Source organism: Folsomia candida, unplaced genomic scaffold (assembly GCF_002217175.1).
Source record: "Folsomia candida strain VU population unplaced genomic scaffold, ASM221717v1 Fcan01_Sc002, whole genome shotgun sequence".
Classification (NCBI taxonomy): domain Eukaryota; kingdom Metazoa; phylum Arthropoda; class Collembola; order Entomobryomorpha; family Isotomidae; genus Folsomia; species Folsomia candida.
In genome coordinates this window covers 8,740,078-8,761,300 of record NW_019091194.1, presented here as the reverse complement: position 1 = coordinate 8,761,300, position 21,223 = coordinate 8,740,078, and the positions used below count along the sequence as shown (strand labels likewise).

The 21,223-nt window shown below is 36.3% G+C and overlaps 8 protein-coding genes across 14 annotated transcripts in view; 4 read left to right on the top strand and 4 right to left on the bottom strand.

Annotated features, from left to right (window-relative positions):
- Positions 1-1,474, top strand: part of LOC110843073 — a 30,998-nt gene extending 29,524 nt beyond the window's left edge. For all 5 annotated transcript variants that reach the window (XM_022088987.2, XM_035847215.1, XM_035847216.1 and 2 more), the window contains one exon: positions 6-1,474. In XM_022088987.2, coding sequence (XP_021944679.1) covers positions 6-1,112 — 1,107 coding nt within the window. In that variant the 3' untranslated portion in view covers positions 1,113-1,474. The remainder of the gene's footprint in view (positions 1-5) is intronic.
- LOC110843074 lies at positions 1,134-4,050 on the bottom strand. 2 transcript variants are annotated; one of them, XM_035847219.1, is made up of 3 exons: positions 3,936-4,050; positions 2,188-2,436; positions 1,134-1,951 (listed from the first exon to the last, which is right to left on the bottom strand). In XM_035847219.1, the coding sequence occupies exons 2-3, from the start codon at positions 2,407-2,409 to the stop codon at positions 1,757-1,759; spliced, it is 417 nt and encodes a 138-aa protein (XP_035703112.1). In that variant the 5' UTR covers positions 2,410-2,436; positions 3,936-4,050; the 3' UTR covers positions 1,134-1,756. The 2 variants fall into 2 exon arrangements, with proteins under 2 accessions (XP_035703112.1, XP_021944680.1); XM_022088988.2 differs by lacking the exon at positions 3,936-4,050 and adding an exon at positions 2,558-2,812.
- On the top strand, positions 3,417-7,707 carry LOC110843789 (elongation of very long chain fatty acids protein 6). The gene is made up of 6 exons (XM_022089825.2): positions 3,417-4,052; positions 6,201-6,268; positions 6,506-6,557; positions 6,643-6,711; positions 6,797-6,854; positions 6,952-7,707. The coding sequence occupies exons 1-6, from the start codon at positions 3,715-3,717 to the stop codon at positions 7,276-7,278; spliced, it is 912 nt and encodes a 303-aa protein (XP_021945517.1). The 5' UTR covers positions 3,417-3,714; the 3' UTR covers positions 7,279-7,707.
- Positions 7,708-8,600: 893 nt separating this feature from the next.
- On the top strand, positions 8,601-11,495 carry LOC110843361 (phenoloxidase subunit 1; the record flags this gene model as incomplete). The annotated part of the gene is made up of 11 exons (XM_035847251.1): positions 8,601-8,798; positions 8,882-9,072; positions 9,147-9,306; positions 9,399-9,497; positions 9,573-9,734; positions 9,811-9,942; positions 10,023-10,247; positions 10,321-10,462; positions 10,543-10,604; positions 10,721-10,979; positions 11,085-11,495. Coding segments are annotated over 11 exons (1,815 nt in total), but the record flags the coding sequence as incomplete, so codon positions are not given.
- LOC110844617 (SEC14-like protein 2) lies at positions 11,396-13,276 on the bottom strand. The gene is made up of 9 exons (XM_022090862.2): positions 13,077-13,276; positions 12,934-13,012; positions 12,784-12,827; positions 12,562-12,682; positions 12,441-12,476; positions 12,170-12,334; positions 12,024-12,104; positions 11,754-11,932; positions 11,396-11,691 (listed from the first exon to the last, which is right to left on the bottom strand). Exons 1-9 carry the CDS (start codon positions 13,251-13,253, stop codon positions 11,587-11,589), a joined length of 987 nt encoding a protein of 328 aa, XP_021946554.1. The 5' UTR covers positions 13,254-13,276; the 3' UTR covers positions 11,396-11,586.
- Positions 13,277-13,997: 721 nt separating this feature from the next.
- On the bottom strand, positions 13,998-16,489 carry LOC110844530 (levanase). The gene is made up of 6 exons (XM_022090751.2): positions 15,934-16,489; positions 15,666-15,857; positions 15,526-15,597; positions 15,183-15,356; positions 14,594-15,097; positions 13,998-14,448 (listed from the first exon to the last, which is right to left on the bottom strand). Exons 1-6 carry the CDS (start codon positions 16,244-16,246, stop codon positions 14,114-14,116), a joined length of 1,590 nt encoding a protein of 529 aa, XP_021946443.1. The 5' UTR covers positions 16,247-16,489; the 3' UTR covers positions 13,998-14,113.
- A 543-nt stretch (positions 16,490-17,032) lies between these two features.
- LOC110843360 lies at positions 17,033-18,370 on the top strand. 2 transcript variants are annotated; one of them, XM_035848428.1, is made up of 3 exons: positions 17,033-17,594; positions 17,681-17,801; positions 17,870-18,370. In XM_035848428.1, exons 1-3 carry the CDS (start codon positions 17,220-17,222, stop codon positions 18,127-18,129), a joined length of 756 nt encoding a protein of 251 aa, XP_035704321.1. In that variant the 5' UTR covers positions 17,033-17,219; the 3' UTR covers positions 18,130-18,370. The 2 variants fall into 2 exon arrangements, with proteins under 2 accessions (XP_035704321.1, XP_021945015.1); XM_022089323.2 differs by having other exon boundaries at positions 17,041-17,609.
- On the bottom strand, positions 18,143-21,156 carry LOC118434595. Its single transcript, XM_035848425.1, has 3 exons — positions 20,203-21,156; positions 19,870-20,123; positions 18,143-19,791 (listed from the first exon to the last, which is right to left on the bottom strand). Exons 1-3 carry the CDS (start codon positions 20,345-20,347, stop codon positions 18,442-18,444), a joined length of 1,749 nt encoding a protein of 582 aa, XP_035704318.1. The 5' UTR covers positions 20,348-21,156; the 3' UTR covers positions 18,143-18,441.
- Between the last annotated feature and the right edge of the window lie 67 nt (positions 21,157-21,223).

Here is a 21,223-nt window from a genome sequence, read left to right as displayed (position 1 = left end):
TTTAGGAGGAACGAACGCTCGAAACGTTGGAGTCTTTTTTTGCCACCTCTGCCCTCCAAGACCTTGATCTCTCTTCAGTCCGGATGCATGTTAACCTTAATCAAAAATCTAAAAGCTCATCATCAAAACGTCCAGAAACACCCACCACACCAACGCCAACAAAAAGTAATCCTTCCACTCTCCGAAAAGGAAGTGGGGGACTCGGTTTCTCATTCGGTTCCAGATTATTAGGACACTACAGTAACAACTCTAACAGTAGTGGGGGCTCAACCACCAGCCTGAACACAAAGGGCACATCATCCAACTTTTTTAGTTCATTTTCTACCAAGATCTGCCCTAAAGATTTGAGCTATCTAAGATTGGGGGGAATGACGCTTGAACCCCAAAAATCGACATTACTCAAATCGCCAGAAATCTTTGCTTACCTTCTTCCACAAATTGATCGGAGCAAAATCACATATCTCGATATTAGTATTGACAAACTAGACCTAATTCCTAGTGCCTTAACGAGTGACAAGTTAAACCCTATCGAAACGTTTAAGCTTATTAAGCAACTTCCAAGACTCCAGACTTTGATTATGAAAAACTGGAGGTTTAAATACTCCAATCATACACTAAATGAAAAATGTTTCAAAGAGATGGCGAAATCAGTTTCAAGCCTCATCTACCTTTGTGTCTTGAACATGGATAACTGCTCAGTGATTTGCGAGGAAGATTCTTCAAATTCATCAAATTCAAACTCATCGTCAAGTGGGGGACGATTTTCTTCTGCTGCGGGAAAAGGGAAGCGATTAGATGTAATCATACCACATTATTTTCTTCCCCTTATGAAAAATCTTAAGGAGTTTTCGTGGACCAATTTCGATCTGGGTGGATCGTGCCAAACTCTACATTTAGCTAAAACACTCTGTGACCTAAACTCGTTAAATGTTCCCCTTCAGTTCAAAATGGAGTTCGTCCCACTAAGGGCGTTGAAAGAACTCGTCTCCGCATGTGGGGGTAGGGTGGAATATATTGGGAATCACACCGTTCAAGTACAAACACGGTCCAAGACCATTGGCATTCATGAAGGTGACCTGATGTACAAAATTAAACGGAGGTTCCTCGACTAATTAATTGTATAATTGCATAACAATTTCCTCCCAATATGTTTTTATTTATTTAATATAACATATTGTCAAGTATTAAAATACCCAACCCGTTTAAAAATCAACAAAAATTGTAAACCCAGTTCAATTGTGATATCTATATTTATGAATGCAAATAATTTACGTAATATTTCATTAACTGACAATCAAGACGACATTTTTTAACTGATATGTAGACTAATGTGAACACGCATAATTTCAAATTATTATTACCTCTATTTTTAACTACTAATTGAGTGTTCATTAAAAATGGAAATAAAATTTAGTGGAATTTAGTTCCAATGTTTTTGCGAACTGAATAAAAAACGTATATTGCTGACAACTCACTTTGTTCTTATTTATTCTAACTAATTAGTAATTATGCCAATTCGGTCATAAAGACATGATTTATAACAAAATGCCAATATTATTTTTTCTACCGAAATTATTATGTATTCCGACCTAATTCATATAAACGAAATTAACCGAACACTAGCAATTCATACCTTTTGCGAAGAATCGATATTTGTAAAGTTTTTTTAGTTTTAAATTTTAAAGCGATATTAACGTGAGTATTAGAACTTAAGGCAAAATATTTAATATCGTCAGGAGTAGTAAACATTCCCCACTTAGAATGGTCGGCGGTATTTTCCTCGGTGTGTGCGTTGCGAGAAAATGCCTTGGCGCAAGTCGCCTGCAGATAAGCCTCGGCCAGTGTAGCTGACGGCAAACTGGTGAGCATCGCGAAGGCTGGTATTCACTGGACGGGTCTCGTTGAGAGATTGGTTATAAAAGTTTTTGATAACTTGATTAACCTTTCTCTCCTGTAATGGTAGAAGAATAATCACCAAATCAGTATGCAGTTATTATTCTTATCTTTTCAAAAATGTAATGCAACGTGGTAACCCGCTGTCAGAAACGTCGTAAGAAATTTAATTAGTATCATCTAACGTATGGCCTTAACTGCCTTCAGCTTCAGGACCACGGTCATTATCACCCAGGTCAAGAACTTACAGAAATATTTGGATGTAATTCGGAGAAAATAAACAAATAAAAATACCTGAATTTCGGACCAGTCTTGGAGTGGTTGTTGGTGTCTCCATTGATTGATTGGATTTGCTGCCTCTGCCTCAGCTGTCTCCATTCTCATCCATTTCTCACGGACACGACCCCACATTGACGACTCCTGCTGGGTCATAGGCGTAGGAACGTTTTCGTTCATTGTCCCAGAAACGACTGAACACTCGAAACCTTGGCTCCAGTGGCTCCTCGAGTTCAACATCGTGCCCGTTAGACAATTTTAGCAAGTCTGAAATAAAATGAGAGAACAAGTAATTTTTTTCCAATCAGGGCACAAAATCAACACCAAATAACAAACTATTTTATTTTATATGATATATCAGATATATGGCAGGTTAAACCAACCTAACCTTGTTTAGAAATCAACTTGGTTTTAAATGCCTGGTGTGACACTGTCGGTATGTCGTGATGACCTGAGCTACTCCTCATAACACTCTACTCCTCACCTTCACATTCGACGACCTAGCTTCGAGTTTAAAAAGACCTTACATACAACAATTAATTTGACTGTCGGCACGAAGTAACATGAGATTTGTTCGGTACAAGAAGAGCCGACGAATGAATTACGCACTCTCCGGGTTCCTGACTTTGTTTGAAGTGGGTTGTATTTTCTCATGGACACCACGAGACTCACAATGCACCACGTGACATGTACGACAAAATGCAAACATACTTCAATACTCGTACTACATGACGGGAAGGTTTTAGCAATTTCAAACGAATTGTATAATAATTACAAGATACATAATTTATGAATTTCATAATTTGATGAAACTTTCATCACGGAAGTACATATTCATGTTAGATATTACATATTCCTGTAACAAAGTTCATAGTTCCTTCACCACTATATGCAATGGTGGTTATAATGAATTATAATAAGTTCATAATATATGTATGTATGTGTCTAAAAGTCTAACTTGCATGTCGTCATTGGTATGTATCATACTCATACCTTCCCAATAATAATTAATATCTAGGTACATATATAGATTTGGTCCACCCTCCGCAAAATTTGCAACTAAATTGGTTGTTAAAGTTAAGTCGACGACGATAATGGTGCATGATGAACCATAAAGAGATACGATACAGCCACCACATATGATGACCGAGCGACTGACGCTGTATAAACTGGCCTTCTTATGAAAAAGTCCACCTCTTTGGGATTTGAAATCTTCAATCCCATCTTAAGGAGATAGAGATGCAGGTGTGTGCATCGCCAGCATCTCGTCACACTTTCTAAGCCAAATGCTTAGTCGATGTGAATGTGCAAGATCTCGTTTCACCTCCTTCTTCGCCAAGAAATCGTCAACAGTATTCTTTTGATCCGGCCCCCAACAGGATGTGGTGTGGGACACTCACTCTCTGGTGACTGAGAATTGCTGTATTGTAATAATTGTAGATCGTAATTGTGTCTCAAAAAAGTGAGTCAATCGACAAATACAAAAGTTTGCAGTGTAGTTAATACTGAAGTTGTTTTAGAAAATAAAATAAAACAGATTTCGACATGGGGGAGGAAGTGAATACCCAAAGTCCAGGTCACATTGCAGCTAGCAATAATCATCTGCTAGAGCTTTTTGCAACGTTTGACTACCGTGACAAAACGGAGTGGATGTCCAGAAATTGGCACATTTCTCTCGTGATTATCACTATCTATCTGGGCGTCATTTTTCTGGGACAAGGTCTTATGCGAGGGAGGACCCCATTCAATCTGAACAAAGCCCTTACCTTTTGGAACTTTGCGTTGGCTTTGTTCTCAATTTTGGCCACAATTCGCACACTTCCGGAACTTATTGCCATTCTCGTGCAGCCCAACGGGTTCCATCATTCCGTGTGCTCTCCTTGGTGAGTATGCTATGGGGAAAGAAATATCAAATATGAGGCAAAGTGAGAAATGTTGAACCGAGAGTTTCTCAGACATTGCAGAAACTCTCGGTTGAATTGAAACTAATCGTAAAGGAGACACTAAGTTTTTTGCAAGGGATTGACATCATTATAAGAATGTGCTCTACAATATATTTACTTGAATGTGCAGGGTATAGGAGATAGGTAAAAAACACAAGAATAGATAAGTGTGCGTGTGTTGACTATCTCCTGTTGTACGCATCTTTTAAATCCTTGCAATAATAAACCGTTACAACGCATGTAACCAAGGGGTGAAAGGAGTGTCATACGTCAATGTGAATATCAAATTGTTCGAAAATTTGTTAAGATTGACACTTCTGACGTGTTTTCGACTTTTGTGTCTTATTTGTGTCAAATTTAACAGTTGATAACCCTTATGTGACCTTTATATGACCTCTGAGGTCAAAATGGAGGTCACCATTGAATTCGGGGTTAAATTTCAGTTGAAATTGAAATGGATATGTCCTATGACCTTTACATGACCTCTGAGGTCAAAATGGAGGTCACCATTGAATTTGACATTGAAAAATAGTTAAAAATGACTTGTCACATGTCAAAACTGACAAGTGACACTTTTTCGTCACTTTTCGTCACCGTGACGATGTCATCGTCACAGGTGACGTCCAAACACAAAATGACATGAATTTTCGAATTCCTCATTGAAAAATAGTTAAAAATGATGTGTCACATGTCAAAACTGACAAGTGACACTTTTTCGTCACTTTTCGTCACTGTGACGACGTCATCGTCACAGGTGACGATGTCACAGTGTCCATCTTCGAACTCGTCCTGTCCATTGACGTTAGGAGTTTACGTTCAAAATTTCAAGTGTCTATGTCTTTTCGTTCAAAAGTTATCGGAGCTACGGACAGACAGACGGACGGACGGACAGACAGACGGACATAACGATCTTATAAAGGGCTTTCACCCCTTAATAACGGGAGTTTTGAGTGAAAAGAAATTCACTTTCGAATCGACCCATTTCCCCAATCTCCAAACCGGCTCCGACAATAATTTTATGCAGTGTCTTCATATCCCATGCAACACAGATTCATACGTACATAAACGTACGTACACAGATGGTATTTAAAAACCTGCGTAGTGTATAATAACACAATTTTTAATACTTGTTCGTGGTAGGTTTTGTGTTATAGTGAAACTTGATTTTCTGATCACAAGTTGCGATTCACAACAACCATTACAAGTCTGCTTAAAAGTGCAATAACCACTTCTTTCTGTGATGATATGAGGTGATGGTCCAATTAATTCCTAAATGTGGGAAATTAAGTACAATGGTTTAAGGGTCCACCTGCCCATCCATAGATTTGTATTATATTGCACTTTGTCAGCTCCATTAGCTGGAATATGTTGATTGAAATAGACAATGCCCTCTTATGATGCATTCATTAATGTGAAATTTATTCCAAGCAGATAAAAAGCACAAATTCAGAAAGAAATCATGACACATAAAGAAAGCCCAGCAGTGTCTAATTATTCATCAAAGTAACGAATCGTCCCACAAAATAGCTTTTTTTTAAAGTCGGTTGCATTTTGTACAAAGTGATACGAGGAAGGAATTCCATTGAGATTTTGCACTCGACCATGTATTCATCTATCTATGCACCATTGTTTTGGATGAGCTGCACAAATACTGGTTTGATCGTATTTAGTTTTAGTGGCTCAAGAGAAAAAGAGTTCAGCCGGTCAGCTAACTGTAATCCACCACCGACCGCACTACTGCCATGCTCCTTGCAATAATAACGACAACCTACATTGCCAATATATATGCACATCTTTGTGCAAATACATATGCACATCTGTCCATTCATTCGTTCGATGTCACTATTTCTTTTAAACGATACATAGATCGACAACGTGTTACATTGGAAGATAGCCGTCACTATTTCCCACAGCATACATGGACAATGCAATTTTGTCGATTTTGAAAAAAGTATCACTAATGCAAATGACTTATGAAATAATATTTATGTCATGTTTCAACAACACTCACTTGAATTTAATTTTAATTTATTATGTATTACATAAAAATCCATTGCCGAATTTTAAGTCGTATTGGTTATTTTGCAGTGAAGATGTGAGCCCGACCTCTGCATTCTGGGCTTGGGCATTTGTGCTTTCGAAGGTCCTCGAATTGGGTGAGATATTTCAAGTCCAATAATTTTTTTTTCTAAAAGCGACATTTGAGTGGCATTCCTCTTGTCGTACATTTCCTCTAAGCTTGAAGATCAATTTTCCCAAGCTTGTGCTACAATAAGTATTTGGCTAATAAGTTAGCGTGTATTCTCAGCAGTCATGCTGCCACACTTACTCCTCTAATGCATACTTAATTAATAGTATTCTTATCTAATTAATTTTCTAAATTAAATTTGCAGGAGATACGGCGTTTATTGTTCTGCGTAAATCGCCACTCCTATTCCTGCACTGGTAACTCTAAATTTAACAAACATGGAAATTTATGCAATTCATAAATAAATGAAAGAGGAGATTATGATTTACATATTAATTCCAGGTATCACCATTGCACGGTATTACTTTATTCGTTTTATAGCTACGCTTCATATGTCTCAGCTGCCAGATGGTACTATATTTTACATTAATACTTTATTTATGACTCGCTGTTTTAATATATACAACAATTAAGTTTCCAATTAACCATTTTTTAGGTTCGTTGTTATGAATTACTTGGTGCACTCGTTAATGTATTCGTATTACCTATTGAAAGTAAGAAAATCTATAAACCTAAATAGCATTATGCAAACACATAAATATTTATATATTATATGCAACTAATGTATGTACATTTGACGGTGCATTGCAGTCCCTAAAATTCCGAGTTCCACGCCCCATCGCCATGTTTATCACTTGCCTTCAACTGTCCCAAATGGTCGTCGGACTATCCGTCAATTTCTACGCTTACACCACGAAAATGAATGGAGATGCTTGTGACATTTCCTACCACCACTTGAACATGGGCCTGGTCATGTACGCCTCCTATTTCGTCCTCTTCATCCACTTTTTCATGCAGGCATATCTTGGACGCAAGTCGGCCAAAGGAAAATTAGACGCGGCTGCCGCTCTATCCGAAAATAACAATACTGAGCGAGTGACCACAAGAAGCAGAGGAGCCGCCAAGAAGGATAATTAAGATTTAAATGGCGTATGAAACGTCAAAGTTTCTTGATAATGACTTGTCAATTGCCAGTCGTCTTGTTGATGGGTATAAATCATTTCAGACCAACGATTAAGAATCAATCTTTCTATAAAATTGTGCGGATCAAATGGAACTGCTTGAAGTCTATCAAGTTCGCAAGTTTGTCATGCCAGAATGCAATCTTCTTTAAAGACTCTAATTTCACGATGCTCAAGCTATTTAATACGAATGTGTGGACAAATGCAACTGTTAAAATACCAGAAAAATGAGTAGTTTTATTTCTATGCAATCCATCGCTTGTGCTACTTGTCTAGAGTAAGAATAATTATCAAAATATTTAATGAATTTAATCGGTGATGTTAATCCATGTCAAAAGATTCAAGCTTTAAAAATAAAATAAGTATTTATATTTAAAAAAATTCATACCTTAATACGTATGCAATGTTGCATATTAGCATATCACAAGAAATTGCTATTGAGTTGATCTTATTTAGTTCAACAAAACGTCATGAACTGCATTATGCGAGGAAATTACATATTAAATTCTGCCATTGTTGAAACTGACTGGATATACTTAATATGCACATTATACGAACATATCCTGCTCAGAAACAATGAACTCATTCATCAAATTTAATTTATAAGTAACTTTCAAGGCGATTGGAACCCAATTGAAAAGGAAGTACGTTAAATTTGGAGAGAAATGTTTTAGATACTTCATTTGGGATATTAGCTTGCATGCACTTTTTATTCCACTGAAATGAATCGTCTTGTGCATTTTTGCTTCATTACATGCATTATTTTTGAAAATGCACACAGTCAAATGCAAGATGGGCAGTCCGTTTCTCCCATTAATTTCCCAAAATTCTTCCAAAATTATTTTGACGTATTTACAATGCCGTGGAATAAATGGGATCCCAATGTACCACAATCGCCAAATTTTAACATTTTTGGACAAACATATGAAATAATCTGACAGAAATTGCAAAAAAATGCCATCCACGTGGTCTGTTCGCCAGTTTCAATCCTGAACATCGTAGTGCTGTAGAAGACTTGACTAATCTATTTCAAGGTACTTGATAAGTAAAACCATGTAGAATATTAAATATTTATGTGGTGATTTTAATTAGTTTATGCCACATAATATAGATCAAAGGGATCTCGACTCTCTTTTGGAGTTTTCGCAGTTTACAAAATCTAGGCCGGAAGTACATCCTCATGTTTGGTATGCTGCTTTCATCAAAGCCCAAACCCGTGGTTCTCCAAATACACTACGCATACAAAGACCCAGCGCAATAGACTTATTTCCTTCCTAATTTTTTCCCGATGTCGTTCTGAAAGCGGCCAAGGACCAGGTCACCGTGCAAAATGGGGTTCAACAATCGAGACAAAAGCGTCAGTTTGCTCCATGGTGGCAGAGACAACAATTTCCTCAGCGGCAGCCCCCTCAACCCCAACAACAATTTCCTCAGCAATTTGTCCAACCTCAACCACAACCATCTGTATCTTCACAGGTCAGCTACATATTTATTTCCTGACCGTAAAACGTGTCCCACGAACCAATCGTTATGTTTTATAAATTCTCATTTTTCTGCAGCAATGTGTAACTTTGGATGAAACGGTGGGTCGGGATAATGGACCTGATAATGCACTTTGGTACTTTCGGGAAGACATTCAACTAAATGCACATCACTTTGTGTGGCATTTGATCTTCCCAACCTCGTCTGGACAACCCATCTCCAGAAGAGGAGAATTGTTTTACATGGTTCACCATGACCTACTCGCTCGGTGTGAAATTTGAAATGCATAAATGTTTGTATTAATCTTAATTTAGTGCTCACTATGTTTTTAAATATTGCAAGATATTCAACTGAGAGACTAGCAAATGGATTAACTCCTGTGGAACCAGCTCCACTTTTCCTGGATTGGAACTCTGTTTTAGCAGAAGGCTATAACCCCCACTTAACCGATGCAATTTCCTCACAATTTTGGGCACCGAGACCAGCAAATGTTCAACTTAATGTATGTAAAGCAAAATGAGATTTAATATTTTTCATTGTAAAATCCTATGACCGTTCTTTTATTCTAAACCTCAAATATAAATACATACACAGGCCAATACCCTCAACCGAGATGTAGGAACGCGCCTTCAAAACCTTGCTACATATCGCCAACGAATTGTTGACTTGCTGACCACGGGAAGTGTAAATGTCGTAAGTCATTCATTTTAATTTCTTGTACGAAATAATGCCACAGAATTCTGATTGTCTTCCTTATTTTTCTTCAAGAATGGACGATTCGTCCCATTATCGAATGCGGATAACATTAACATTCTTGGTGATATGTTTGAAGCTTCGGTGTTTTCTATAAATCCGACATATTATGGCCAACCGGGTCTTCATAATGATGGACATTTTGTTATTGCAAGCATCTTAGGAAATTTTCCAGCGGTGCGTTCTTTTACATCTTGACCATGACTGACCATCAGGTCAAATCAATTGACTTACATATTTTTCAATCTTAAAGGGTTCACTTGGCGTAATGGCACACAGCGCGACTGCGATGCGTGACATGATATTCTACAGAATACACAAGGGCGTTGATAATCTATTCTCAGCGTACAAAAATACTTTCTTGCCTCCTTATGTTCTCTCTACTGTAAGATTATGTACTTAGCGTTTTACTTAATATCTATTGATTGTAAAACTCGAATAGTATTTTACTTTTTTTACGAATAGGGCGACTACCCCCTCATTTTTGATGGAGTCCGAATAAATTCCGTCGCTGTTCAATCGGCTGCTGCTCAATCATCTCCAAATAGATTGGGCACCTTTTGGAATCGTCGTCAATTTAACTTGCAAGGAGGTTTAGATTTTAATCCCAATAACGTCAACGGGGCCCCGACCATCAGTGTCTGTGCCAAACACTTGGACCATGAGGAGTTCACATATCAAATTCAAGTGGTATGCACAAATCATATCAATATACATATTATTGTAAATAAAATATTATTTATTTTCATTCAATAAATTCTAGGATAATAACCGAAATCGAGTGACAAACGGATTCGTCCGCATTTTCATGGCTCCTCGCTACAAGTCTTTGGCCTCTCAAGAACGTTACACTTTTAATGAACAGAGGGGGCTTTTCTTTACAATGGATTCTTTCATACAGCCTCGTGAGTAGTGAGTATAGCTTAATTGGTATTTTTAAGAAATTTCAGAAAATTTGAACTTGGGATTTTAATTATGACTATAGTTCAACCTGGTGCAAACATGATTACCCGCAGGTCAATTGATTCAACCCTTACGGTTCCTTGGGTAAGCTTTCGTTTGATTTACAGCATCGTGTTTTAAAGCAAATAATTCAAGCACGCCTGAAAATTGATATGTAGCAAAGATTGCGCTATGCCAAGACTGTATATTCTCATTTTTAGCAATCATCTGTTCAACAACTGCGACAAGATGTTATAAATGGACGAACGGGAGCAGTCAATTGTGAGTGTGGTTTTCCGCATCATCTTCTCCTCCCCAAAGGTACGGAGGAAGGAATGGCTTTTGATCTTTTCGTCATGATTACGAATGCGGACACGGACTTTGTCCAAGGGACAAGCCAATCTCAGTTTGGACAGTGTATCCCTTCCCACATTCACTGCGGCATTCTTGGACAACCGTACCCAGATGCAAAGCCTCTAGGTAATACGTAGCAAAAAATCGAAATCATAATTTTTTCATGTACCCGCATTATCCATATGCAGATTTTGATACATGCATATTCTAATAATGACATGCATAATACAGGATACCCCTTTGATAGACGACCTTTTATCACTCAAGTGCAAACACAGGACGCCAATGGAAATCCTGTTGTAACGAACATACCACCGTCAAATTTAGAAAGCTATGTAGCTGCCGTACCAAACATGGGGACATCTCAGGTATTATTAGTATTCATAGTACACAATAGTATGGTAAAGTATATATAACGTCTTCAGTTAATAATTATCATGACTCTTATTTAGGTTATCATCACTCATCGAAATATTCAAATTGTGCAGTAGCAATAGACGATGAAGCAGAAGCGGATACAAATATAAAGGCGTACATAAAACTCTTCACATACATAAATCCCGTTTAATATTTTTCACTCACATTGTTCAAATTGACTAAAATGCGAATAAATATTAGAGAATTATGTACACAATCACGAAATAGATTATCTAAATATTTACATTATTAAAATTCAGTATACGGAAATTGAATTGATAAATGATTGATAAGAAAATGATTGAATTTCTCAACATCAGCTTTTAAAATTGCCAATTATACTTTTAAAGAAAGATTTGCTGGGTGGAGGCAATGTTGGTTGGTCATTCTGGTTGTCGTCCTTGTTTATAGTTACAGGCTCCTGCAAAAATGTGAGTTGAACTCGGTAGGAATGATAGTTATTGTTATTCGTGAGAAAATTACCGGATATTGCAATTTGACATAGCCTCCATATTTTTCAGGAAACTGATCCTTCGAAATATATTTTTCAAGAACTTCTGTTATAACTTGTGGATCAGATCCCGTAATCACAACTTTATCTTGAGTTTTCTGATGCAACATAGGTTTTAACATAGTCCACAGCATATTCCAGACACTTGGTGCTAATAAATATATTTTATTTTGGGTGTATATTTATTTCTGTTAAGTCAAATTTCGCAGATGTTTGAAATAAAAATAATAATTGATACGTACTGTTGATTGCAAATCCGGTGCTAAGAAGTTCAGGGTAGTGCTGCTCGAAAATCTGAATGCTTGTCATGAGATACTCAAAAACTATTTAAAAAAATAAATATATGTAAAGATACTAAATTGGCGAATTACTAAATATTCCTTTATACCCTCCAAGCTTGCAAACTGCATATATGTCAGTCCTTTGAAGTCGACAATCAGGGAGGCACGTTGCATCTTGTTCTTTGGATTCTTATTCAATATGGCTCCAAAAATTGTTTCCAAATAGTAATTTCGCATATTGTTGCTACCTTCTTTCCCCACTTCTCTCAAGCCTTTGTGTATTTGTGAAAAATACATAAAAGTATATAAGTAATTTAATTTGTCCAGATTCAGATGAATCTGGACAAATTGCATGATGAATTTCCGATTCTAAAATACCTTTCTTCATGTCCATTTTTCCGAACGGAATATAAACTATGAAAATGTATTGTAAAGTTATTGATTTTCAGACATGCAAGAATTGTGTACACAAAAAGTATTAAAAAAATAGAAATGTAACCTAAGAGGTTCCCTTCTCTATCGTATCCCACGGTCTCAACTGGAAATTCTGCTCGAACTGATTCTGGGATAGTTTGGTTCAGACAATTTTTGATGTCATTCTTCTCACGCCAAGCCAAAGTCTATTTCCATACATATACATTTACATATATTATGTATTTCATATTTACAAATATAACATGAAATACAATACGCTTCGAAACTCTGCATATGGATGACTTACATTTCTAAGCATATGCTCAGCACGCTTCACATCGAGATCCCTTGCTGCATGAAAATTAAGAGTTCGACATGTGTATCATTGCTTTCTAACTAGCATATCATACTGGATGCATATTGTGTTAATATTTACAAAGCAAGTGCTGATATTTACCTCTTAGCCAGCGAATGAGCTGGATATCAGAGAGAAAATTGTTGTTTACAAGATCCAGGTCCGACAAATTTTCTTTAAACTAAATTAATAACTTTACAGTTTTTTTAAAACGGACGATGCATAATAATAGATATGTAATTCACCTTGACTAACACAAGTTGCTCACTCTCCGTTATCTCCCCCATTCTAAATATGTATGTATATATGCTTATGTACAAGGCTGGTCGAAAATATGTACTGTTATTAAAAGCACTTGCTTCCAAACAAGATAGATACGACAATGATCTTGACAACTGTACTCGACGACACCTTGGTTCCATCAAGTGCACTCTTCGACTAATATTGTAGCATTCACGAGTACTCATGCCTAATAAAACAAACTCGTTATCCAACAATTTCGTAATTTCAAGTGCATGCGTTGACTAAGCATGATTGACGCAATCATATTGAGTAACGAGCTTCTCAATCTTATTTCTCGCAAAAAATGTCTGCGTGTATGTACCATCGGCCATGATTCCTTGAGTCTGCTTCGTTTCATACTGTCGTCCTGGTATTGTTTTTTTCATTCTACTACGAGTAAATTACTACTAAAGTACTAAAACTAGTAATTTTCAGCTTACTATGAATAATGACTCCAAGCAGCTTAAAAATATTGAATGCATAGTTTTGTCCATATTCTGCATTTCGTTTAGCAATTTTACATATACTTTTGCATACATATTTATCCAAATTCTAACTAGTTTGATATGAACACCAATTTGACTGACCAAATATTGACTGCATTTATATTCGTGAGGGAATACCAAAATGAAAATTTACTTCACACAATTTTTTTAGAAATATGACTGCAGATAAGTAGTTTTTATGTAAGATCTCTAATAATTGTGAGATGAAATAATTTAATTCTGCGTTTTTCCTTATCTTTTCGACTCGTTAAATCTCACCCACACGCAAGACAGTGCCAATGTGTTTTCCAGACAAGATATCTTATTGCCAATTAATTGTATAACCGAAATTCCATGCTTATGCAAAAATGTTTATTACTCGCATGCCTTTTCAATACGTAAATATTAATAACCGGAAAAAATATATATTTCATTCAGACATTGGTAATACATATTTTTACTAATCACTAATTATTACTAATGTTCGACTTATTTAAATACAAACAAAATTCTCATTATACTTCGTACATACTCTTCATCCCCTGAAATACAGAACCCGACGCAATTGACAATCTACTATTTATATTTCCTAGAGCGTGATGCCGAATCTCCACAAAAGTGTAAGGCTCTTCTGGGTAGAAAAGTGACGTCATTGGTGTCATTCCTCCGTCAAAAAACACTTCAATTGCGACAAGATCAAGGAAAGCTTCGAACTGTAAGATGTTGTTTGCACCATCCAACGGAATTTCTCGAATTGCAGATAATCGTCTGGAAAAGGATGGATTAAAATCTGTCCTACCACTTCTCTCCCGGTCCAGAAACAAGGGCCGTTCTCGGCCATGGTCGTATCCTTCAAACAAATTAAAAACATCACATTTTTATCCAATTAAGTAATTGATTTGAATTAAGTGTGAAATATTTTAAAAGGTTAGGCACTCATGAATCACTGTAGAGCTCTTGCCCCACAGTCGCTATAAATATGTGTATTTACTGACCTGAGCAAATTTCCTGCTCTTTCGAATTCAAAAAACAAATAGATAAACTGCATCCTTGGCATAGTCCTCCAACGTCGATAAACAAATTAAGATGCATTAATGAGTTATTCCAGGGCACTGAATCTGTGAGATACATGGTAGTGTCAGGGGCGATTCCTGTTATGCCGACTGAAATTTCCTGATTCGGATCCACCAATTTTTCTACAATTTCATCCACGACGAGGGACCTCAACCTAAGAGCATTACCGGAATTCTTTGCTAGTCTTACTTCTCTGGCCATTGTCATTTGTCCTCTCCAATCTCCCGTCGGAATATCGTTGGCATACATCAGGTTTGTCATCCAGCCAATGATTACTCGTCTGCCCCTCGGTTCGTTGAAAAAGGAAATTGAAGCATAGTTATCTACTCCAGAATCCATAAATAAAGGATCAATTTGAGGGCTGGAGAATGTAGTGCCGTCAAAAGTGCCGACAAAGTATTGCGTATTTGAGCCACCATTGGGACCTTGTACATAAAAAGTAAAACATTGATTGGCATAAATATGTAAGTTCATTTTGTTTGGTTGTATTTGTTTCATATTTATTGATACCTCCACCCCCATTGCTGACCAAAAGTACCCATACAGTTTCCCCATCGAACTCGAGGGGAAATATATCTGGACATTCCCAGACTCCTTTTAGTCCTTGATCTGGATCTGCTCCAAAGTCGCTTGATAACGACCAGTTCTTCAAATCTTGAGAAATGTAAAACTCTACTCGGTCGCCTACAGAGTAGAGATTTATTTGTTTGAGAATATTATTTACAATTGAGATTTCTGCATTGAATTAATTTAGTAATTAGAAAATTGCTTTTTTCAAGGAATTTAGATTCATAACTAGTTAATTTTTGGATTATAAAATTAAGTATCATAAAAGATGGCTTTATTCTGACACCTGCAGCTAATACTAGAATCCAGGACTCATCATTATACCAGATAACTTTAGGGTCTCTAAAGTCCTGTTTTCCTAAGGTTAAACAATGAGCATCATTTATTAATGGATGGACTTCAAATTTAACCATCCAAATAGTATACCTGGGTTTGGAATAACAGGGTTTTGTGCAAATTTTGTAAACGTTCTTCCCCAGTCATTACTATAAGCAATACTCTGCTGTTGACTCTGACCAGCATGGGTAAATACGGCAACAATTGGATAAACATCCACGTTTGTTTGAAAACCTGAGGAGTTGGTGAAATCGACGATCGAGCTTCCACTCCAAATATCTCCTAAAATTCGATAACAAATTAAAGTAATAAATCCGCTAGGTTGTGAAAAAGTGGAAGAAATTGTCTTTCGTCCAACCTAACTCATCAGGTTCGAGCGCTGTGGGAAGATCTGACCATGTGACAAAGTCTCTGGAAATTGTATGCGCCCAGGATTTCGGGCCTGGCACCGAGCTACCTGGATGGTATTGGTAGTACATGTGGTATTCTCCATTCACAAATACCAAGCCATTCGGGTCGTTTAGCCAGTTTAGCTGCACACTGTAATGCAATTTGGGTCGAAAGTTGTCCCATTCTTGAGCACCCTGTACGGAGGTTACTAATCCCAAGGCGATACAACAATAAGCGAGCCAATTAAGCAAAGGTTTAATGCCTGCTAAACTAGCAGCCATTTTAATTTTTGTTTAAATACTTGAAGTTTTAATTATACTTTCCGATGTCAATGCAAAATAATTGTGTTGAACAATTAAACTGATGAAAACGAAACGGGTAAACAGGTCGATGATAACGTTTGGATTTATCTTGATCTTGATGCATGTAAAGATTCTTACCCCATCAATCATTTTTGTCTGATAATGTAGGTTATCGAAGAATGTATTTTGAAATGCAAAACAGAAATGAATAACAATTCCATTACTTTTTTTCGTCCTTGACTTGCACAAGTGAAAGCTTATAAATAAATAAATGTCACAAAAATACTGATACTCGGTGTTAAAGTACTTAAATTTATAGATATTGTTGTTTTAATACCTTCAACAACCCTGCAAAACGATAAGCTCTAAATTCTTATCACTCATACTCGTATCTAAATACTATGAGACTCGTAAATGTCTCATCTACATGCACACGTATGTATTTATGCAATATGGTATACACATACTTTGGTGAAATTCCATTTCTCTAGGATAGACACACATTTGTTTGAAGTGCAAGCATCAAACATATCTATTAATCATTCGTCAAAGATAACAAAGAAATGGCAAAATTATGTTAAGGACATAAAAAAGGAAGAAATGTCATCGACCAAACACCCAGAGAAATGATATTGTCGGTGTTCCTCGAAGCATTAATTTGTACCTGTCTCAACGAAATACATATAAAAGACACAGAATGAGCTGGAACTTATGAGGCAAAGTGAAACAAATTGAATAAAGGGCAATGCAACATCGCATCGTATCCGCAGTCACACCAAAAGAGCTTGCAAAATAGGTCACCACTTGACCTATTTATGTCAAGTATTTATGTGCACCTTGGAAGTCGTTGCAAGTTAGTTTATCAATATAGTTACGATCGCTGACTTGATTTTATTTTCAACCTCATCGATTAAATTATAGAACAATAGCATTGTCTACTAAAATTACATAAATGGCCAATTCTCAAACCATTAAAAACTCATCTCCTCTCCCTCCCAGTCCTGGTAATGTAAATTCAGTATTTTTTACCGGAGGAGATTCGGCACTTGGTAAGACGGATAAATTGCTGCCAGTTCAGCGATCAAACGGTATGCAAAGTAGAAATCGTAGCCCCAGCCCAAACAAGAATAAACCCAACATTTCAATTACCATTGATCATGCTGAGGATTCTACTGAACAATTTGGAATTAATGGACTAAGTCCAAGCCCAAATGTTGACAAAAGTCGTGGTGATAACTACAACGGAAATTCAAAAGGAGGAAACCGTAAAAGTCGGAAAGACAGTCACGTTTTGTCTCGAGATCCCATATACGAAAGAAAATACATTGTAAGATCATTTGAGGTCAGTTTTTAAATTTGAAATTTTATTAACCTTTTGAAGGATCTTGTTCTTTAATTACATACATTTGATAGTATGACAGAGAACTCATATCGAGACAACAAGTGATGATTGCTTTTCAACCCATGACTGGTATCGAGGAGATTGATTATAAACGAGACATGTTGAGGATAAAGGTGGAAAATCGGAAAAGAGGTAGCAAAGAGTGAATGGAAATTTTTGAATTTAATGTTTCTAATCTTGGGGGTACGTATATGATGCAGCTGAAGCGCTGTCAACTTCGAGGTCAAGAGCGACAACCAGTTTGGACACATTTACGGCATCAAGTAAGTCACAACCAGGGAGTCGCAGTCCATCTCCAGCGGCAGGAAGAGCAATTTTATCCGTGGACAATACGAGTGAGTATCAAATCAGTAAGAAGTTGGCAGATTCAACTTCTCAAGCGATTAAAGTGACCAAAAAGGTTTCCAGCATTAATAAGAAGTTGACTCCCAAAATCAATGCAAAGATTCCCAAAAAGTAATTCGGATCGTATATATTTTGTAAAATATTTTATTCTTGGAAATTTTGTTGCATACTACGCATATTTATAAATATCATAATGCAATTGCTTTTTTGAATACATACGTAGTACAGAAACGTAAAAATATGTTCGTTTAGAATCAGTAAATATATATTACAAATATGAGTAAAAAATACTGGCAATCAATGTAACATCATAAATAATTAATAAATACCTATCAAATCACAGCACATGACAAGCAGGAATAAATCTGACAATTACAATACCATTCAAAATGTGTACATTCATAAATATTTTTATGTATTATATTCGTCAGGATGCATACCAAACAGCATAATAATAATCTTTATGATCTTCCCATAATTTCGTTATTTCCTTAAAATCTTCTTGGTTAAATATGCCAACGGGAACTTCTCGTTTGTTTCGAAGGGTACTTTCTTTCTGCAATTCCATCAATAGTCCCCTAATCTCCAATGGAATGGAAAGGGCGAACTTGAACAGGGCGAATTTTCCAGTTTTAACACTACCAATTGAAGTACCATCGGTATTGACGAGTCCTAATCTTTTCAAGTCTAGCTTAACATTAATTTGAACACTTCCAGAGTCGAAAACTTGATCAACAGAAATTATAGTAAGACCGTCTACTAATTTGCAATCAGGACATTTTGGTCGTAAATTAGTGTCAGTTGGACAAACATGGTCTTCAAAAGAAATTGAACAATCTTCAAGCAGAGGAAGGAGAGTTAGTGAATCCACAAAGTGAATTTCTGAATTTGTCCAACACCCTGCTTTGCAAGAACCAAACTTGAGATCCCATTTAAAACCTTTAATGTCCTCAATTTTTTCTGCATCTTGAACTTTTTTCCCTTGTAAATCAGCCACCAACCAGTGTTGATCACTATCACATAATTCCACATTTTTATTTTTAACGTCCACGAGAAGAATTTGAGAATGTTTTTCGTAGTATTGTTTTGTCCCAAGAATATAAAAGTTTGCTCGATCCGCAGTAACGCTCTCAAAATATCTGCTTTTAAACCTTATAACGACCGAACCACTACAGTTTACTTGAAATTGCTGAAAAGACTTTGAATATTGGGGTTGACCTTGTACAATGTCCGAGATGAGTAATTTGTCCGAAGAAAGGCCTAAATCAATGTCGCAAATTATCATTTGCTGCAGTCCAATATCCGCAAGCTTTGTTGAGCGTTGTTGGTCAATGGAGGATGAAGGGGCATTTCTCAACTCCAACTTGGGTTGGATATGGTCACAACCAAAATCTAAATTCTGATTTGGTAAACATTTAAGTGCTTCCACTATTTCTAGCGTTGACGTGCAATGTCTTAGCACAATTGGAGTGGTGGAGATAGTTCCAAAATCAAGTCGGACAGTTTTGCAACTTTCAGTATCAGGACATACGTCGAGGTGAAATCGAAATTCTGCTGGATATAAGATTGGATATGGAGTTGTCCCTTTTTCACCCACCTTTTTCACAGATTGCCAGAGTACAATTGGTACTTTTTGAGGTTCTAATTTACGATTTTTGTAGAAATCTATGAGAAAGCGAATGGCTTTCATTGATTGTTTAAACGATTGGAATCCGTACCGGCCGAGTTGACCGGAAGTTAAAAGACATTTTGTCAAAATTTTTGAGACGGACGGCACCTGGAAATTTATGTATATTGCGAGTCAATAAGTACTAGAAAATATAAATTTGGTGGTACTCTATGTATGAATATGTACCTCATTAGTATAAATGTGACTATTTGCATCCAATCCATCGATAATGTTCGCAAGAATTACATACAGCAAAATGTCGACTCTCAACGTCTCTTCGTCGGAATAACGAAATTTAAGATATTCATCCAGGCTCTCCTCTAGCTCGGAAATATTCATTTGCGCATCTTCGAATGACCGACTATTTTGAAATTCATCGGCAAATTTGCTGCATTTACTCGCCCAGTGATCAATTTCGAACGGGACCAACCGAAATGTATCTACATTGATGCAAAAAATATATGTTTATAAATCATTGTTAACGGTACCACATTAAAACTTTGTCAATATTGATTTTACCTTCAGTATTTGTTCCTCGGTCTACGTAATGTCTTTGTGGAAGTTGGTTGTCCACAGACTCGTTAGAAGCTTCTGATATTAACGATACATTATCTTCCATTGAATGGAATGAAAATGATTTATTGTTCAATTCGAGATTTAACATTAAAGAAATTGTACTACTAAATTCGTGGTCTGTAATAAATTTCTTACAAAAACTTTAAATCTGATGTATATAATTTTACATTACCAAGCAAAGTCAAATCTATAGCGTGACAAAAGTAATAATTTACGCATTCTGGTATCTCGCAACACTTGGTACATATGTTTGGACGATTTCCCGTTACTATTTCAAAGTTTCTGCATAAAGGAACTTGTACAATCTTACAAGTCTCATAATCTGACTCGGTTCGTTTAGTACGTCCGTAGGCAAAAGTGTTTTCACATGATTTGCAACACTTCCCTTTTGTTATCCTTAATCTAATATGAAATGTACTAGATGACTAAAATAATGCATAGCTATAGAATTATTGTTTTTATTGTTAATTGATTAGCCAATTATCATCAAGGTTGGTGAGTTGTATTATCCAAGAAATGTGTCATAAATAAATACCCACGTAGGACTCAAGTTATAATATGTATGTAACTGGGATTCAAGTTTACAGGTCGAGGAAAATTTCCTAAATATGCACACAAGATTTACATGTACATAAGACCTCTCACAAGTATACTACTAAAATAAATATAGTAAATACATACATATATGTACAACGTTAATGTAAACTGGACTCATGTATCGTAATCACTTCCTCAGAATGACCTAACAACTGGACAGTAAGATCATTAATCATTAATCTTGCCCAATAATAATTGTACTTAACTTAGTTAATATAAAACAAGTTATTTTATAATGACTTTTACATGTATGTATTTATGTAGCATGCTTATGTAAGCATAAACGGCTGAAGAAATCTTTTCCACCAGCCGAAAAAGAAGTAAACACTTCTTCGAATGATATTATTCATCATTTGAATCATAGGTT

Bases quoted from the DNA above. Each gene is read 5' to 3' on its own strand.
- LOC110844530 (XM_022090751.2), bottom strand. From the start codon at position 16,246: ATGGCTGCTAGTTTAGCAGGCATTAAACCTTTGCTTAATTGGCTCGCT. The intron at 15,858-15,933 runs GTTGGACGAAAG...ATCGAATTTTAG, and splicing joins GCTCGAACCTGATGAGTTAG to GAGATATTTGGAGTGGAAGC. The intron at 15,357-15,525 runs GTGTCAGAATAA...TCTACTCTGTAG, and splicing joins GATTCTAGTATTAGCTGCAG to GCGACCGAGTAGAGTTTTAC.
- LOC110843360 (XM_022089323.2), top strand. From the start codon at position 17,220: ATGGCCAATTCTCAAACCATTAAAAACTCATCTCCTCTCCCTCCCAGT. The intron at 17,610-17,680 runs GTCAGTTTTTAA...TACATTTGATAG, and splicing joins ACATTGTAAGATCATTTGAG to TATGACAGAGAACTCATATC. The intron at 17,802-17,869 runs GTAGCAAAGAGT...TATATGATGCAG, and splicing joins GGTGGAAAATCGGAAAAGAG to CTGAAGCGCTGTCAACTTCG.
- LOC118434595 (XM_035848425.1), bottom strand. From the start codon at position 20,347: ATGTTAAATCTCGAATTGAACAATAAATCATTTTCATTCCATTCAATG. The intron at 20,124-20,202 runs GTAAAATCAATA...GCATCAATGTAG, and splicing joins CCGAGGAACAAATACTGAAG to ATACATTTCGGTTGGTCCCG. The intron at 19,792-19,869 runs GTACATATTCAT...ATAAATTTCCAG, and splicing joins GTCACATTTATACTAATGAG to GTGCCGTCCGTCTCAAAAAT.
- LOC110844617 (XM_022090862.2), bottom strand. From the start codon at position 13,253: ATGGAACCAAGGTGTCGTCGAGTACAGTTGTCAAGATCATTGTCGTAT. The intron at 12,828-12,933 runs GTAAATATCAGC...ATTTTCATGCAG, and splicing joins GCTCATTCGCTGGCTAAGAG to CAAGGGATCTCGATGTGAAG. The intron at 11,933-12,023 runs GTACGTATCAAT...TATATTTATTAG, and splicing joins CACCGGATTTGCAATCAACA to CACCAAGTGTCTGGAATATG.
- LOC110843074 (XM_035847219.1), bottom strand. From the start codon at position 2,409: ATGTTGAACTCGAGGAGCCACTGGAGCCAAGGTTTCGAGTGTTCAGTC. The intron at 1,952-2,187 runs GTATTTTTATTT...CTACCATTACAG, and splicing joins AAGACTGGTCCGAAATTCAG to GAGAGAAAGGTTAATCAAGT.
- LOC110843789 (XM_022089825.2), top strand. From the start codon at position 3,715: ATGGGGGAGGAAGTGAATACCCAAAGTCCAGGTCACATTGCAGCTAGC. The intron at 6,558-6,642 runs GTAACTCTAAAT...TATTAATTCCAG, and splicing joins CCACTCCTATTCCTGCACTG to GTATCACCATTGCACGGTAT. The intron at 6,855-6,951 runs GTAAGAAAATCT...GGTGCATTGCAG, and splicing joins ATTCGTATTACCTATTGAAA to TCCCTAAAATTCCGAGTTCC.